General features: G+C 38.0%; 2 protein-coding genes across 3 annotated transcripts; one reads left to right on the top strand and one right to left on the bottom strand.

Moving 5' to 3' along the window:
* Positions 1-720: 720 nt before the first annotated feature.
* LOC145230189 (uncharacterized) lies at positions 721-11,169 on the top strand. Of its 2 annotated transcripts, XM_080095578.1 has the most exons (17): positions 721-878; positions 1,554-1,745; positions 2,225-2,382; positions 2,611-2,770; positions 3,283-3,747; positions 4,039-4,187; positions 5,081-5,228; positions 5,375-5,506; positions 6,053-6,220; positions 6,442-6,612; positions 7,094-7,278; positions 7,989-8,215; positions 8,715-8,928; positions 9,510-9,648; positions 10,217-10,391; positions 10,546-10,736; positions 11,001-11,169. In XM_080095578.1, the coding sequence occupies exons 1-17, from the start codon at positions 809-811 to the stop codon at positions 11,042-11,044; spliced, it is 2,988 nt and encodes a 995-aa protein (XP_079951704.1). In that variant the 5' UTR covers positions 721-808; the 3' UTR covers positions 11,045-11,169. The 2 variants fall into 2 exon arrangements, with proteins under 2 accessions (XP_079951704.1, XP_079951711.1); XM_080095585.1 differs by lacking the exon at positions 6,053-6,220.
* Positions 11,170-11,530: 361 nt separating this feature from the next.
* On the bottom strand, positions 11,531-17,016 carry LOC145230205 (L-threonine ammonia-lyase-like). The gene is made up of 10 exons (XM_080095593.1): positions 16,861-17,016; positions 16,376-16,517; positions 15,728-15,798; positions 14,993-15,164; positions 14,564-14,679; positions 13,764-13,926; positions 13,143-13,265; positions 12,776-12,960; positions 12,359-12,526; positions 11,531-11,901 (listed from the first exon to the last, which is right to left on the bottom strand). The coding sequence occupies exons 1-10, from the start codon at positions 16,890-16,892 to the stop codon at positions 11,742-11,744; spliced, it is 1,332 nt and encodes a 443-aa protein (XP_079951719.1). The 5' UTR covers positions 16,893-17,016; the 3' UTR covers positions 11,531-11,741.
* Positions 17,017-17,444: the final 428 nt, after the last annotated feature.

The raw sequence follows: 17,444 nt of genomic DNA on the forward strand, positions 1-17,444 counted from the left end.
TACCATCCTATTTTTAAATTTTGTAACAGGTGGACTTTTTAAATTGACGCATTAGAATAAGTTTGGCCATAAGCATTTCAATCCTGGGGTTCGTAATCCAGAGATTTTTTTATCCAGAGACAATAAATAGCCGATGGTTACTTTAATGCAGTGGTTCTCAAACTTTTTAAGCATGCGGCACATTCAAGAACAAAAATTTTCTTCCGCGGCACACTTCGCAGGTAAACAGCATAACAAAAGTTGTTCAAAGAATTTCAATTTCCAACTTTATTGTGGTGGATAAGGATGCTTTTCATTACTAATAACTAAAATATGAGCTTTATAGCGTTATCAACACACCGGTATTTCGTCATGAAGTTCTAAAACACCAGGAAATTTTTGTACTTCAAGATAGGGAATATTTTGCGGCACACTTGGAAATCTCTCACGGCACACTAGTGTGCCGCGGCACACAGTTTGAGAATCACTGCTTTAATGTGATAAAACTTAACATGCCCCCAGACAGATTGGCGACGTTTTTAACCAGTTACATATTTTAACAACCAATTAAGCGATACCTAGTGATTTCGGTAAACTCAAAGCCGAATTACACTGACGCATTGGGGCAGTAATGACGACCAGTTTATCCAATACAAGACACGACACACTTTACATCACTGATTATCGTAAATAGTGATCAAAATCGCCCCAAGCAAACCAGGCCGATACAACGAATGTGCCACAAACCATTTGATTTTTTGTTCAAGAAAGACAGCACGACTTATCTGCCAGTTCTGTACAGAAGAAAACGGAAAGAACTACTTGGATTATGAGATCTAAAGTGCTGACTTTGATTGTTTTATTGATAACATTGACAAAGCAGGGAAGTGGACAATTCTGTGAGTTTGTCAACTAAGTAAATGTTCAACATCGTGTTTGTATTATCACAACAACCCCACTTAATTTTAGTTTCAGGTACAACAACTGCACTAAAAAATGGAATAATAATAAACGGAATAGCTAGTTTAATAACTCCAGCAGCAATGCAGTAATCAGTTAAATTTTATTTGTTTAGACAACATATAATTCACGGAACTAATCGAAAATTATTTATTATAAAAATTAGTGTATAGTACTGTTAGTGTACAGTACTGTTAAATTGGGCATGTGGATTAGGCTATTTAGTACAACTAGAATAGGCTAACTTAACACACAAATTACATTAAATAAGAGTCTATAAAGCGAAAATAACAGGCCAGACGGAATCGTAGATGTGTAACATTACTATGTCGTAATTTGTCAAAGATTTCGGAAATTGTTCCCAAAGGCCAGCACATCTTTGCCGCGGGCAAAACAAAAAGCAAAATTTTATCACATGTTCTCTGCAGCGCTGCGTCTTCGACTGTATGCAAATTTAGCGACGCACTTAGGACAAATTTATCCAAGACGATAACATTTAAAACATATGTGGAAGACAATGAAAAATGTTTTGGCAAATGCCAGCTTTAAAAGCTTGTTTAGAAATAATAGAATTTGGACAATTCACAAACTGTGACATTTCTGATTCATTTTAGTTCAAGTGGGAAAATGTGGACTTCTTACTCCTCCACGCAATGGCATGATACGAAGATGCACCAGCGGGAGTAGATCGGGTTCCGTCTGCACATTAACATGTCTTTCAGGTTTCACAAAAACCACAGTGGACCGAACCTGCACCTGTGTTGGTGGTATATGTGTCTGGGAAGGCGTTAACCCAAAATGTACAAGTAAGAGTTTAAGAGTTTATTTACTCCACTGCACATGCTTGGACATTGGAATTTTTTGCTCAATTGCGTTGGAGTTAAACTTTTTGGATAAGCCATTCATTTCGGGTTAGGGTTGCACTTTTTTGCAAGTAGAAAGTTTAGTTTAGGAGAAATTTAATTTAAACTGATGATTTACCCACGCAATATTGATTATTCACATAAATAAGAATTCCACTTTAAAGAACACTTATAAGTTATAGTTTGAAAACTAAGCTGAATGGGTATGTTTATTAGACATGTTAAAACTTAGACATTTGAGAAATTAACTAAAATTCAGCAATTATATACTTATATTTGGTTTGGGGCAAAAATGCAATAAAATTGCACTTAAAGTTGGTCAAATGCCTTTTGTATAAGTCTTTTCAAGTATTTAAGATTAAATCTTGTTACTGCTTAAACCATGAAGAGTTGTCACCTAAATTCAAATCTACTTCATGCAGAAGCTGAGTGTCCGAGACCTGACCACGAAGATGGGAGGATAATAATCGTCGACAAATGGCCGACAGGTTTTGCCGGCTTGATCGAGTTTGGTGAAATGGAGTCAGATTTTCGAGAAGGCTGGTCTGTGGTCATTGCATTTAATGGTCCACTGGGACAGGTCAGAAATGTTTCTGCATTATAAGTCAATTTAATGCAGCCAAACTTTTTGTTATGTTACCAACACACTAAACAAACTAAGCTTATGTACTTTTTTGGCGCACTACTGATTAACATTTATTGCGATCTTGCCCTATCTAGCCTATGCCCTATACTCACACAAAGTGCTTTTGTATATAAGGTCTATAGAATACGAATTAACATTTATGAAATAACACAAATTTAACAGACTGCAAAACTGAAGAGTTGGACGGCAGAACTTGCTGGCATTTCACCAAAACGGGATGCTTTTACTTTGAACAACGCTCCGTTTAACCAGAACAACACAGACGCCAACATCAAGGCGCTTTTTGTTGTCGATCATGTGCAGGGACCAATTCCAGAAAAGGGTAGGAAGTCAATATTGGAAAATGGTTGTAAATTGTTCAATGACACCATTTCGAAAACTTGCCATAAACTTCAAATGTCCTTCTATCCTTTTTTATAACATATAAAGAAACCCTAACAATTCCCAATGTTATACGCATCAGCTGTACACTCGTTCACACGTTATAATTTAGAGTTCGATCACAAGCTAACGAACACTTAATTGGCTATATACACACGAAAAATAAATGATTTTATTGCTCATATTTTTGTATTGCTAGATATGTGTGTATGACTAAATGAAGCTAATAAAACTATAATAATGGTGGTTGTATCGAACTTGGCGTTGGTGTGATGAGTCACAACATGAGAAATTATAGTTGCGTGGCAGATGAGACAATCTTATCGGTTTAGTTGTCAAAGAAAAAAAACCTGTCAGTAAGACAACTAAAACATTGATATCTTTGCCACACTTATTTAGTTTCTGTTTATTTTGTTTATGTTATGTACAAATGTTGTGTCTGTAAATTTGCAGGTTACGCGGGATTGTACAACCGTCGCATCGCCGACGCCAACTGCTTTCCAAAAACCACCCTTGGTCATCTGCACACATTTTCTTCCTACTCCGCAACACCTCCTCGAGCTACAACAACTACAGAAGCAACAACAACCACAACAATACAAACTACAGCTGAAACAACACAAACAACAACTGTTGAATCGACAACTACACCACCCGCATCCATATCTTCAACGACAGGTGTCGCTGTGGAGCCACAGGAGGGGTCAAGTGAAGAAACCACACCAAGTTCTAAGCTCTCTCCTTCCACCGATATAGTTTCCACAGTGCAACCAACTACACAAGAAAACTTAAGCAGCGTTGTGTCGAGCGCTGGTACAAGCCCGACAACACAGTCCACTTTGGTCACAACTGCTGCTGAAACAACTGCACTTGGAGTCACAGAGCGACAGTTTATTGTGGAAAACAGACAGTGCAGAAGTAAGTTTTGAGCAAAAACGGGTGACGTCCATTCATGTCAAATTTTTGAGATGCTGAGTAATGGAAGCTTTTTGCATAAAGTCCTAGATATTGGAGTAATGCGATAAAATTAAACGGAATTTGTACATAAGTGTAACAAAAACAGCTAATTCACAGCAATATGTTTCACCTCTCCAGTACCAAAACGTGCATTGCCAGACTGTACAGATATGACCTACAATATATCTTAAAGTCCAAACTATTTGTTTACTGTATAGCCTATCCTTGAAACGCTGTTTTTCGTGGTTGCAGAGCAAGGACCTGATGGCTATCGGACGCAACCGGGTTGGATTGACAAGGAGAAACCGTATTTCAGCGGTAATGCGATTGTTCAAGTCAGCGAGACGATTGACGATTGGTTGGTGATTGTTGTTTATCAAATGCCAATAGAAAGTATTAAGGTAAGCGGAGAGGTCGTGAGTTAATTTGTATCATTACATTTTTTTTTGAAGAGCGCGTTTTACTAATTACGAAAGGTTTAAACCAGGGGTGTGCAACCTTTGTCACTGTGGGGCCAAATCCAATTGTCAAAATTAGAGCGCGGACCGCACATGGGTATGACACAAGGTGATTTTACTTTGCTGTTGACAAAATATGCTTAACTGCAAGTAAAATTCGCATTTGAATCTAGCCGAGTATTGCCAGGTCGCAGAAAAATAGCATCCAGCGCATTATTCTGCTAAAAAATATATAAAAGTTGGACTCGTTTGCCAGTACATTTTAAATCCAAGCGTCTCAGCGGGCCGCACAACCTTTAATCAAGGGCCACATTAGGCCCGCAGCCCGCAGGTTGCACACCCCTGGTTTAAACGTAACATAGGTTTGCTCACAAAGTCCTTGAAATTATCCACACTTGCAATTACTAACTTGTTTAACGTACACCAAAGGTATTTAAAGCACAACACGAGAGACGGATTCGACCGGCCGAAGTCTTTAATCTCGCACGCCAAAATCTTCTTTTTAATTAGCCTATGTTACAATTGCCGAAAGTATGGATTCTAGAACTATACCAAAAACACAAAAGTCTAACCAAAAAAAGTGCATACTTTAGCACGTTGGAAAATATCCAAGCATGCCCCCCACTAACCCCCCAAACAGTTTTCAAACACTGGAATGTCGCCATCCATTTGATATTTTAGAGACACTTCCGATGCATCACAAACCGGTATAGCTATAATAAAAAGTCTTCTTTTCAAAGCAATTTTTTGCTCAAAAGTTACAGTTATCATCGAAAAACGATAACTTGTGTACATATTGTAAAAGCTGTTTTTTTGATGAAGTGTTTCGTTTGCAGATGTGGAACGTTGTGCAGGCGGGCGTTGAAGAGAACGGTCATGTGTGGATGTTCGGTCCCATGCAGTGGAACCCACAACTACACAAGGGAGAACTGAACATTAACTTTATTGCTGAGTTGCGAACCAGATCCGATGTTAATCCACAAGGTAAGATGTAAACATTATGATTTCGTCAATTACATTTTGTTAACAAATCCTTGTAAAAATATGGGGTTTATTTAATTTAGATCAGATAGATTTAAAATTACTATGCTATTTTAAGTATTGGCTAAGTAAAACTATATGTCCTGTAGGCAAAGTTTATCTCTGCTCCACGCAAATACTCCACGGTGATCCTGTGTTGCTTTTTAACGAGGAATCCTTCCTATCTGTTCCACCTGCGCCCGCCGAAGCGGAAGCAGGGATAGATGAGAGCTCGTCACAAGGTATATCACAAAAGTTACTTCATGAGAAAATCTACCCTATGGGCAGGGTTTTTTTAAGGTTTGGTTTGGGTGACCGCTAAGTAGTTTTAAGAGACCGCAAGTGTTTCATTTAAATACCAAAAAATAGCCAAATCCAAATTTTGGGAAACCGCTGGAGAAACAAAACACCTTAAAAAAACACTGCCTATGGGTATTGACATTTTCAACAGTTTAGAACCAATATCCAGTCATAACGTTTTAATCCGTATATTGTAACCGAGAAGACATTTTTTTCGACTAAAGTTGTAAGCGGTCTAATTGGGGCCAAACTAGGCCCAAACCCCAAAGTACAACCCCAAATCTGATTTAAAAAGTAACAAAAAAAGCTCGAATTAGGCGTAAACGTTGGTGGAAATAGGGAAAAAATGATGTCGCATGGAAAGCCAGGCCTGAATCAAATCCGTTTCTAATTGAATATCAAGCCCAGACCCGACCTGATTTACAACTCTGATTTCGATGCACGACACTATCGTTCATATTCGTTTTAAAGTTTATTGTCGTTTTAAGCTAGTACAAGCGAACAGCCTTCCGCAACTTCATCTTCAGTCACCCTGGCACCTGTTACTGGAACCACATCTAATCCAACTCATGACCAAAGGTGTCGCTCTAGCGCCCCCGACGGTCGTCTACCGAGACAACCGCGACAAACAAGACCGCGGTGGAAAAAATCAAAAGGTGGAAATTTAGTTTTAGGCCAAGGAAATGTTTGGTTGTCTAAATAAGATAAAACTTCTTTAATGACAAATCGTCTTAACGGCAAATTCCTACATTTAGGCACATTGTTTAATTTAGTGGCTGTATAGAACACTTACCTTCATAGATCAATTTAAATGGATGAAAAGTTCACAGGCCAAAACACGAAAGACATTTTTTAGTTTGCAAATTTTGTCTTGCAGACAAGACAACATACGATTACAACGAAGTACTTCACAAATCGATTCTTTTCTATGAGGCGCAGAGAGCAGGTCCACTTCCACCCAATTATAATAGAATACCATGGAGGGGAGATTCAACGTTAAAGGATGGATGTTCAATTGGTGCTGACTTAAGCGGTGGATGGTTTGACGGTAAAAGACTTGTTAATTAAAGAAAAAAAACTTGTACATAGACGTTACTCTGATAGTAATTAGGTCTCTTGCCTTTTTGGCTGTTCCATGATTATTGAAAGAATATTTACCGCTTTCCGCCCTAAACATATAAATAAATTATTTTTGCCTAATCTTCACTATAAACGCCACGTATCTTCTTCTCGACCCGCCGCCTAAGACTACAAATTTAGCAATTATAAAAACATTGAATTGAAAAGTGGAAATCAGTTTTTTTGTGACACTTAAAGGTATAGTACACCCGAAATGGTGGTTGTAATCAAATTAATGTCTGATGTTACATAGTTTAGGAGCGCTATCAAACAAACATACGTAATGATAAACATTTTAAACGTCCTTTCAACATTAGTATTAGTGATTTTATGTTATCATTACTTCACAATTTTGTTTACCGCTGGAAATTACATTGCTGGAAAGACAACAACTCTGTTTTGCCACACAGCTGGAGATCATGTGAAATTTACCTTCCCGATGGCTTTTTCTGTGACCATGCTCTCATGGGGTGGAAACCTGTTCAGAAAAGCCTATGCCGACGCCGGGGTTCTTACACGACTCTTGGGTGGCATCAAGTGGCCAGTCAACTATCTTATGCGTGCCCACGTGTCTAAGTTTGAACTAGTCACCCAGGTAAGAATTTGAGAACAAATTTAATGAAAGCTTGTTGTCCTAAACGCATATTGCATGATGGGAGACATACATTTCATATGACACCAACGTTAAACAAATGAATTTCTACATTATAGTACTAACTATGTTGTTCGTAACGGTTTTGTAGTTGTCAGTTGACAAAGTTTACAGTATGTTACTGATTTCTAGTTTCTTTGAGCAGAAGTTTGTTCTTATTGTTAGCTTAAACACGGACCATTTTAATGACTGATTTATTACAATCAAAAACCGATACAGTAGAATCCATTTGTTCTGGAAAAAAAACTTTGTGTGGTGTTAGTTCCACAAAAGACGAAAACCATCTACAGATTGGCTTAAAAACTGACAAACTTATGTTTATGCCTTTACGTTTGAAACAGTAGATTCTGTTTGAATAAGGAACAGGTAACGCCGAGTATTAGGAAAATATAAATGTGTTTTTCATATATCGTTAAAACTGATTTTGTTTTACCAAAGCGGATATTATCGCGTGTGAAGTTTTTTTTATGGCTTCCATGTCTTTTGTTTATTAAAATAAACACTATCCAGTTAAGACATGGATGAATAGCTGGGATCAGCCCTGAAGCGTCGATGCAGACCAGCGATCACGGCACACTCATATAGAAATATCATAAGTCTGGCGTACTATGCTACCTATATGTAATAATTGGTTATATATCGGACGTAATCAGGTCGGGAACGGGGAGGACGATCATGAAATTTGGGGAAGACCGGAGCAGTTGACTGGTGCTCGTCCTATCTACTCGATCACCAAAACTTTACCGGGAAGTGAAGTTGCCGCGGAGACTGCTGCAGCATTGGCAGCTGCTTCGATATTTCTACGTCGAACACACCGACGCATTGCGATTCAAGCGATCCGACACGCCAAAGAGTTGTATGAGTTTGCCACTAAATACAGGTACGTGCGTAAAATTGTGTGCTGTCGTTGGTCAAACTGATGAAAAAAAGTTAGACATTAAGGGAATTAAGCACTTTCCTGTTTTGAAACAAATGCATTTGCCTAAAAAAGTGAGTTAGTGGATAAGATACCAGACGATAATAAAAACAAAGGAAAAACGTTGCCAACTTCTATTTTTTTAACTTTGTTCCTGGTGACAGTCAATGACTTTCTTTTTAACTAAAACAACAATCAAAAAAGAAAAATCTCTACACGAAAAAAATAGATGTCCAAATTCGTGTAAACGGATTTTGCGTATTTAATTAACCGGTCTGGTTTTGTTTGCCAGTAATGACATTTGACTTTATTTACCTTCTTTCTTTTTTGTGTTTACCCACAAACAGAATTTCGTCATCTTGTTCATTCCTTTACAGAATTGGTTGTGGCCCAAAAAATCAACGTCCATTTTTTAAAAATATCTATGTCAAAACCTGTGTTTGAAAGTTACGTTTCTTTGCAGGGGTCATTACCATATTTCCACACCAGAAGTGACCGAGTTCTACCGCTCTCACAGTGGCTATGAAGATGAACTTATATGGGCTGGGGCATGGCTCTACAAAGCGACTAAGATTAAAAAATACTTGGAAGACGCAAAACAGAATTTCGTGCGTATTGGCGCTGGGTATCAAACCCCAGGCGAGTTCTCTTGGGACCATAAGTTGGTGGGAGCTAAGGTAAACATATCAATTGTAATCAAAAAGTATCATTTAGTAAAGAACAAGTCGATATACGTGCTTCATTATAATTCAAATCGTATGTTAATTCTAAAAAGTGATTTGTATTCGTTACCGCAAATACTTGTAAGTGATTCATATTTCTCATGGTTTTAAACAAAAAAGAAGTAAGGGATAAACGAGTATTGCACTTCCAGCAGTTTTTAACATAAAAAATCAACGTTTTGACGTCCCATGCAACAGGGGCCGGCAAACATTTTTGCACTGCGGACCGTTTTTGAAAGTGAAATTTTATCTCAGGCCGGCTTTCAACGCTTAAATTAGTTTATCATCCCCGGGTTGCATGAGGAAAATTTGTTAAGCATTTAACCTGAAAATTATACGACCCTGTAACGAATTTCTCGCGGACCGGCGGTTGCCGACAACTGCCATACAAGACGCCTTCATCAGGGTAATGGCACATCTTACAAGACAAGTTGTATGGGAGTCTTTGAAATCTGTACAGAATTTTAAAAAATAATAATTTTGTATGTCCTCGTATGAAACAACTCAAACAATAGCCTATATATTATATTGCACAGGTTCTTCTGGCCGAAATAACTGGCGAAGCCGTGTACAGGACAGGTATTGAGCGATACATGACAAGGATGATGACTGCAGTACCCAAAACACCTCAGGGGCTTGTGTGGCCGAACGAATGGGCTCCCAACCGCTATACTGGTATAAATTCCATGATACAAATAATTTGTTTTAATAAAGGGGGCAGAACATATGCGCAACGGTTTTGTGAATCAAAAATTGACGAGAAGGCGATTAGTAACAAAAACTTGATGAACTAATTTTCCTTAGTTTTTGCGGTATAACACCTTTAATAGGCATGGTGTAATTTGATTTATCGATATGCCATGATTGCTGATCTGCAACGACGCTTCAGGGCTGGTCCCAGTATGAACATAGTCATCTCAGCTGATATGGTCGAACTGGCGATCCCATACTACGAAGCTGACATGTGCAGCATACAAGGCAGGCAACGGTGCTTGTGATTTGACTCTTGGCGTTTTTTCCACTGAGCCTGTTTGTAGCTCAGTTGGTAGAGCGCAAAGACTCCTGTCGTGGGTTCGAATCCCACCGCAGAGCTTGCCTTTTGGTAATGCCTGGGAGACCGGCTCATTCGGTATTTCGCGTAGTGCTATCTTTTAGTGATCAGTTTTCGGTTGCTTTATTTTACATTATGCTGGTGAAATCGAAAATGAATGGTTATGCAAGGCAAACTTTTTATATGTTTTAGCCAACGCTGCGATGATTGGTCTCGCTGCGTCCATGCTGGATCCCCCAATGCCAAAGAAGTCGGCTTATATCGAGTTTGCGAAAAAGCAACTCCACTTAATGTTGGGTGATAGCGGAAAAAGCTATGTTGTAGGGTTTGGTACAAATTACCCTCGTCGCGTTCATCACAGATCCAGGTAAGAGTATATAATTTTGTGAATCTATATGTGTCAATGTGTGTCTTTGTATGTCTGTTTGCGTCTGTGCAGATATATTTAACTTGTCACTTCGGTATACGTTTGTTTCGTTTTCTCATTTTTAGTTTCAATCCAAGTAATCTCGATTTTGCAGTTCTTGTCCACCATTACCTGGCGCTTGCAATTGGAATACTTACCACAGCGTTCGTCCAAACCACTATATTTTGTATGGTGCACTTGTTGGAGGGCCCAACTTACGGGGAGTTTTCCTGGATCATAGAAGCAATCACCGACAATCAGAAGTCGCTTGTGATTACAACGCTGGGTTCCAGAGTGCCATAGCAGGTTAGCAACGCTTGAACAGTCGAAATCAGCCTATAGTGATAATAAATTGTCTCACAAAATCCCATGTTTAAAACAATGTAATTTTAAATAATTTATACCAGCACTGCAGGATTGCCGGTACGGTTGATCTCTTTGTACGTTGATTTGTTTATTTTTTTAATTTTAAATTAATGTAAATTTGTTGCCTTGTTAAAAACTTCTATATGAAAACACTGAATATTTTTTGATGTAATTTTTACCCCTTGTTATTTTTTTGTTCTGTAGGATTGAAGCACTACGTCATGCAGAACCGAACCCAAACACCATAAATTAAATTAATGCCTGCCGCTAAATCGAACTAATATATTTATACACAGTGTTTTTTTAAGGTGTTAAAAAACCTTAAAATATCTTATGTGTTGAAGTCACCGCGAAATAAAAAATGACCTTTCAACTCAGTTTTAACAGAGGACAGTGACTTGTACTTGTTTGAATATATGTTTTGAACAGCACATTTCGTTGTCAAGAATGTTTCTCGGTCCTACGAAATAACTGTCTACTGAGTGAGTAGACTCTACTCAAACTTACGAAAATAAAATTGAAATTTCATAACTATTAAGCTACAGTTTAAAATGTAGCTCATAATGTATAATTCTTAAATAATTTACGTCATACAACGTCAGTTAACAGATATGTCGACCTAACACCATCTTATCAAAAGTACCTATATTTACATACTTTTTTCAAATTTCCTGCACATTGTGAACTAGATCACCTAAGACACTAAAATTCGCAAACCTGCTGTGAAAATAATGTAACTGTGCGAACGAGTTTATTCCCATACGAATACTACAATAAAAGATTTCAAGTGCAAGAGCGGGTAAAAATTTACAAAAAGGCAAGATGCAAGAACTAAAAACCTAAGTACCAGAAAACAAAAAAAAACAAGCCATTGATTACATGAGCTTTGAGGTAACAAGTAGACACAAGAAATTTGGGTAAAACCCAAGCAGCATAAGAAAAATGCTAATCAATTTTCCAGTGAAGCTCTTCGCCGTATTCCTCACTTAGACGCTGGTGAAGCAACTTAGCGTGATCGAGATCACGTGTTTCCACGGTACAGCGCACACACGTCTTGAAGACAAACGCCGGCAGCGACATTCTGTCGTGAAGAATGTCTTTGATGCTGTAAATAAAAATGTGGAATAATTTGTAGCGATGATAACTTATTTTGAAGCGTAAAAAATTTTAACTGCATCTGGTTTTCTGGGTGAACAAGTTGTTGTCCCAGAAAGAAAGTGGGTAAGAAAAGTTATCACAAAAAGTTTTATGTGTTAGTTTATTCAACACTTATTTTAACGATTAAGTTGGTTGCAATGGGGATATCTACAAGTGCCAAATACATTAAGTACAGGGACTGGCGTTATAAAAAAAATAGTTTGGTTCATAATCGTCTCTTGTTCATTACAGAAATTTTTGGAACTATACCGAGGTTGGTATTTTTTGTGAAATTTGTCGGAAAGGTTTGGCAATTCTGAGTGTATGAAAAGGGGAAAATAAACTACCAGAACCAATAGTTCAACAAAAACTTTTTGGTTTCTGGAGTGCATAGAATTCAAGAACAATCGTACCAACAAACTAACCTTGCTCCCGTGTTGGCGATTAAGGACAACAGATGGGATAGACCACCAGCTCTGTCACTAATAGTGCATGTAAACCTGCACAATCTGCCTTCCATCATAAGAGCACGGTCAATCACTCTACCAAGCACTGTGATGTCGATATTGCCACCGCAAAGCACACAAGCAACTCTGTGAAGGAATGCTAGAGGTGAATTTTCACAGAGCTTAGTAAAGCTGATTTGAGATAACAGACGTTTTTAAAAATCGCGTAGTTCTACTTCCGGTACGAACTTCTTTGACAAGGATTAGATGCACAAAATACGTTAAGGTAAGCGCAATTTGCTTTGTCATAAAATTCGGTCTATCGGGAAAAAAGGCTTGCCAAATTGAGTCCTTATTAACCGGTATTTTCTGTATTAATTTTTTTATTGGACTTACTTTTTTCCTTTCAATTCTGGAACTGCATTGGCCAGAATCGCAGCCAAACCGGCGGCACCAGCGCCCTCCACGACAGCTTTTTCAACCTCAAGTAACCGCATGATAGCGGAAGAGATGTAATCCTCGGTCACAGTAACCATGTGATCAATAAGAGGGTTCGCTGTAGCGAAGGCATTGTGTCCTACCTGCAAACACAAAATTTGGCGGTCAACATGCAGCATTTGGTTTTAAAATTTCAGAAAGGAGTAGAAAAGAGCAGGCAGAAAACCAAACTGCTTTCTTTTTACGTAAAGTACTAGAAAGTATCGAGGTTTGTTTCTTGAGCAACACACAAGTTATTACACAAGAGTTATGTCTTCTATTGTACCTCAATGACACTAAGTCCGTCCGCTATTGAGTTCTTTGCCCCATCTCGTGATATGGGACATGAAACAGGACGTCCATGATTTCTTGCAGTGCTCCACGAAGGACAACGTTCTGACTCTACACCCTAAACAAGCAAATAGAATGTCAAAAATCATTTGAAAGAAACCTCAGTAGAGTATCATTCAGGTCTGGGCTGTAAAATGTCCAGCAGGGCTAGATAGCTGAATATATAAACAACGTAAATACATATTAAAACCAAAGCATTTCTACCAAACGCAGTATATGGTTATGGCTCTAAAATATTACTGTAATGATTAGGAAAAACTTTTGGATTTCTTTATTTTTTGCCCATATATATACGTTTCATATTTGAAAGTAGCGCTACGAATTTATACAAGTTAAAAGTTCGACACAAAAACCGAAATTCAAGGATTTGTTTATAGGCAAGTTAACAGTTTTTTTCGCAATAAACCTTTATACGATGTCAATTTTCACTGTGGCACAGGAATAGTGAATGCACCATTTCAAATCAAGCCCTTTTAGACATGAGTTCTTATATTCGAAGTAATAGACTAGGCATTTTTCGCAGGATATCTCACATTTGCTACTAGTTTTCACTTGCCACTATTTTTACGCCTGGTTTGAGATGTTTCACGGCAGCAGCTATTCCGCCGACCAGCCCACCTCCGCCAATCGGCACAACAATGTAATCTACATCCGGGACATCCTCGAGGATTTCCAGACCGACGGTGCCCTGCCCGGCAAGGATGTCAGGGTGATCATACCTGTCACAGTAAAAAATAGGCTACATTACAAAAAATACGTCTTTTTCGGTGTTGCAACCTCGGACTGGTGGTGTTTGTTGTAAGCTCGACACAGCACGTACTTCGAAAATAATGAACAGAAAAAGCTACATCGCTAATAAAACATGATTTGCATAATCCTCTAACTCAGTGGTCGGCAACCGCCGGTCCGCGGCCCGGTACCGGTCCGCGAGGAGTTCGTTACCGGGCCGTATAATTTTTCAGGTTAAATGCTGTTAAACATTTTGCCCATGTATCCCGGGGATGATAAACTAATTTAAGAGTTTTTATTGCTAAATATTTGTAGTTTTTTGAAGACCGGTCCGCGATAAAATTTTAGTTTCAAAACCGGTCCGCAGTGCAAAAAAGGTTGCCGACCCCTGCTCTAACTAACCAATACCATATTTTTTTCACCCTCAAAACAGATTTTCCAGCACGTTTGATTAGAAAAATACAATTGTTAACATGCTTACAAAAAACAGTCCACAAACGTTTTGGTTTCAAAGAGGTGTTTTTAAGCTTTAACCATACAGGATTTAAGGCCATTAATAAAAAAGAACACACTTTTTATTTATCGATTGGGAAGTATTTTTTTACGTTTAATATGTATAGCACTTACCCGTTAATATAAAGTAGATTGTGTTTTTTGCCATAAGACATTGCATAAGCTTTTGCTTCATCAAAGCGGTCTCCATACAAAATAACTTCCCCGTTTAAATCCCGGCAGCTGTTAACCTGAAACCGATCCGATTATTATCATCATGTAACTTTTTAAGGATCAGTTTTTTCATTTGAGTAATAAAAATGACGGTTTTTAGCTTATATTTAAAATATTAGGCATATAAACGCATAATTTGTTTGGTTAGTCTTAAAACTTTCTACCTCAGCAACAATTTTATCGTTAAGCAAACCCAATACCGGCTACAAGCTATAGCCATTTATGTTTTACAACTATATACAAAGAACAAAGATTAGTAGGTGATAATGAGAAATTCTGCGTTTGTTATTATTACCCATGGGAAGGGTGTCATAATATGTTATTGCCCACCTTGACCATCGGAGCTTGAACCGGCATGACCACAGTGACAGCCACATTTAGTTTGGATGCTTGGTAAACAAGCGCTTGTGCGTGGTTGCCAGCTGACGTAGTAATGACACCTCCAGCTTTTTGCTCGTCAGTCAGGTTAAGAAGAGTGTACAGTGCACCGCGGTCCTTAAAACTACAGATAATAAAGCATTAAAGTTTTCATATATTCTTATGATACAATCCTTACTGAGAAAAAATCGCAAACCCACCCTTAGGTAAAACTATTAAAATACAGAATACGTATTGAATTTATGTTTATCTTAACAGAATACGTATATGATGGATCACAAATATGTGAAAAGATAAACATAGATCCAATAAAATCAATCCAAATTGCCAAGTTACGGATAAAACCATGCTTTTTTGTCATTAATGCTGAAGTGGGCTAGAGTGGACAGAATAACATACGCAAATTTTCTAAACCCTGTAATTCTAAAAATATAGTTATTCATGGCATTTCCCTTACTACGCTGTCCTTTGTAGGCGTGACAGCAACACGACTTGCGATTGGCCGAAAAAAGTAGGCGGGGGGTCACCATAATAATAAACACGCGTCATCACTACTACGTAGCTGGCGGTCACGTCAGGAAATCGTGTAAGATTGGCGGCCCGCATAAAGGTGGTAATTTACAGCCAGCTGATAGAACTCCGGTACCCCTTTGACTAAATCTTTAAACAACGTTAAAATGGGCATACCTGCCAGTAAACTGCATGTAATCCTTTTTGAAGTAGAGGTCCATTCCCAGTTTTGATGACATCCTGGTTCGCTGCAGAGCAAAATATTTAATGAATTTTTGTTCCAGTTTTAACATCTTGAATTCAATAAAGCGTTACATTCTTTTATTTTATACATAAGGTTTTAATACATTGCGTCATGCTGGATGACTCAGTTGATAACTTTACATACAAACGTAAGTCTATGTGATGGTTTAAATCAGTGGTTCTCAACCAGTGGGCCATGGCCCACTGGTTGGCCATGGAAGCATTTTGATTGGGCCACAGACCAACCAAATAGAAAGTTTTTTTTAAGAATTTACTTTCATTTGTGTCACTACACTCAATTTTACAAGAATAATGGCTTGGGGAGGAATTGAGAAGAAATGTTTTTGTTTTGTTTTTTGCTCTGAACCTATTTTATAGTTGATTTCTTTCTATCTCAAAAATTTACTGGGCCACAGAATTTTTTTGCTATGAAAGTGGGCCACGAAAGAAAAAAGGTTGAGAACCACTGGTTTAACTATTTCTTGGTTAGTACATTGTCGAAAACGGTAGATTAAATCCATCCACTAAGAACTTGAGATCGGATATTGTTTCATTTGACACTTATCCCATAGTTTCATTTACCGTGCATGGTGTCCGGACTACTCCACCTTTAATCTTCTTTTGCGCGTCGACCACCCGATCACATTTTACTACAACTGGGTTTTCAGGGTCGCAATATGGATCCAAAATTTCTTCCTCTAAACATGATGTGCTGCTTCCACTGCTAAAATTTACAAATACCATAATGATCTAACTGTAACTGGTAAGAGATCAAAGACTTTTCGAAATACTTGTTTCAGGTGTTAAAAGTCGAACCGTTAAGTTAATAAAAGGCTTTTGGAGGGCACCACTAGGACGTTAGTTGCAGATAAAGTTGTGGATTAAAACGGATTCTGCGATTGGAGACTTTCAAAACTACATTTAAACCTATTTACGTTTAAAACAAGCTCATGTAACTGACTAAGATAAAATAATAGTAGCTGAACTACAGTAAATAAAAAGAATTTAGCCTTATGTTACAACAACAGTTCCATAACAGGAAGAAACTTGGTAACATAAAAACTTACTTGACACCGTTTGTGCTTGGAACTTCCTTCATTTTTTAGGACAAGAACACAATATAACTCTTACAAACTTTCTTGTATCTTTCAATACAGGCCTAACCTTACTACACACAACAACAACGACGATGACAGGATAATATTAACAAGGCATGTTTTCGCATTTAGTAGTCTAGTCCCTGTGGCCTGGTTTGTCGCAGGAAAAAATACTGCGTCTATGACGTAGTACTATACTGTGCGTGTTACGTCATAGCAGCCCGTTGAATCATAGATCATTATTCATCGGATGTAACACACAAACAAGTCGGTCTACTCTCTACCTACTGTACAGTGTAGTGTTAGATTAGAATGACCGAATATACATTTTTCCACGCTTTAGTATTCCTTGGGAGGTATTGTTGCAATTCCTTATGTTAAGTATCAACTTTATGGTGCTGTAAAAGTCATTCAGGTGACCAGGTCCATTTCAATTCACTCAAAACTACAGAAAAAAAACAATTTTCTGCACTCAACGTCAACTAGTGGTTGTCCGATTCAACTATGTATATCAAAACGACAGAGTTCTTTGGCAAGTTAAAAGTGATTGGGTA

Source organism: Phallusia mammillata, chromosome 1 (genome assembly GCF_965637545.1).
Source record: "Phallusia mammillata chromosome 1, kaPhaMamm4.hap1.1, whole genome shotgun sequence".
NCBI lineage: Eukaryota > Metazoa > Chordata > Ascidiacea > Phlebobranchia > Ascidiidae > Phallusia > Phallusia mammillata.

Coding starts and splice junctions, on each gene's coding strand:
- LOC145230189 (XM_080095578.1), top strand. CDS start 809: ATGAGATCTAAAGTGCTGACTTTGATTGTTTTATTGATAACATTGACA. Junction 1,746..2,224: donor CGTTAACCCAAAATGTACAA/GTAAGAGTTTAA, acceptor TACTTCATGCAG/AAGCTGAGTGTCCGAGACCT. Junction 2,771..3,282: donor GGGACCAATTCCAGAAAAGG/GTAGGAAGTCAA, acceptor GTAAATTTGCAG/GTTACGCGGGATTGTACAAC.
- LOC145230205 (XM_080095593.1), bottom strand. CDS start 16,892: ATGAAGGAAGTTCCAAGCACAAACGGTGTCAA. Junction 13,266..13,763: donor AACCAGGCGTAAAAATAGTG/GCAAGTGAAAAC, acceptor TTGCTTGTTTAG/GGTGTAGAGTCAGAACGTTG. Junction 12,527..12,775: donor CCAGAATTGAAAGGAAAAAA/GTAAGTCCAATA, acceptor ATTCCTTCACAG/AGTTGCTTGTGTGCTTTGCG.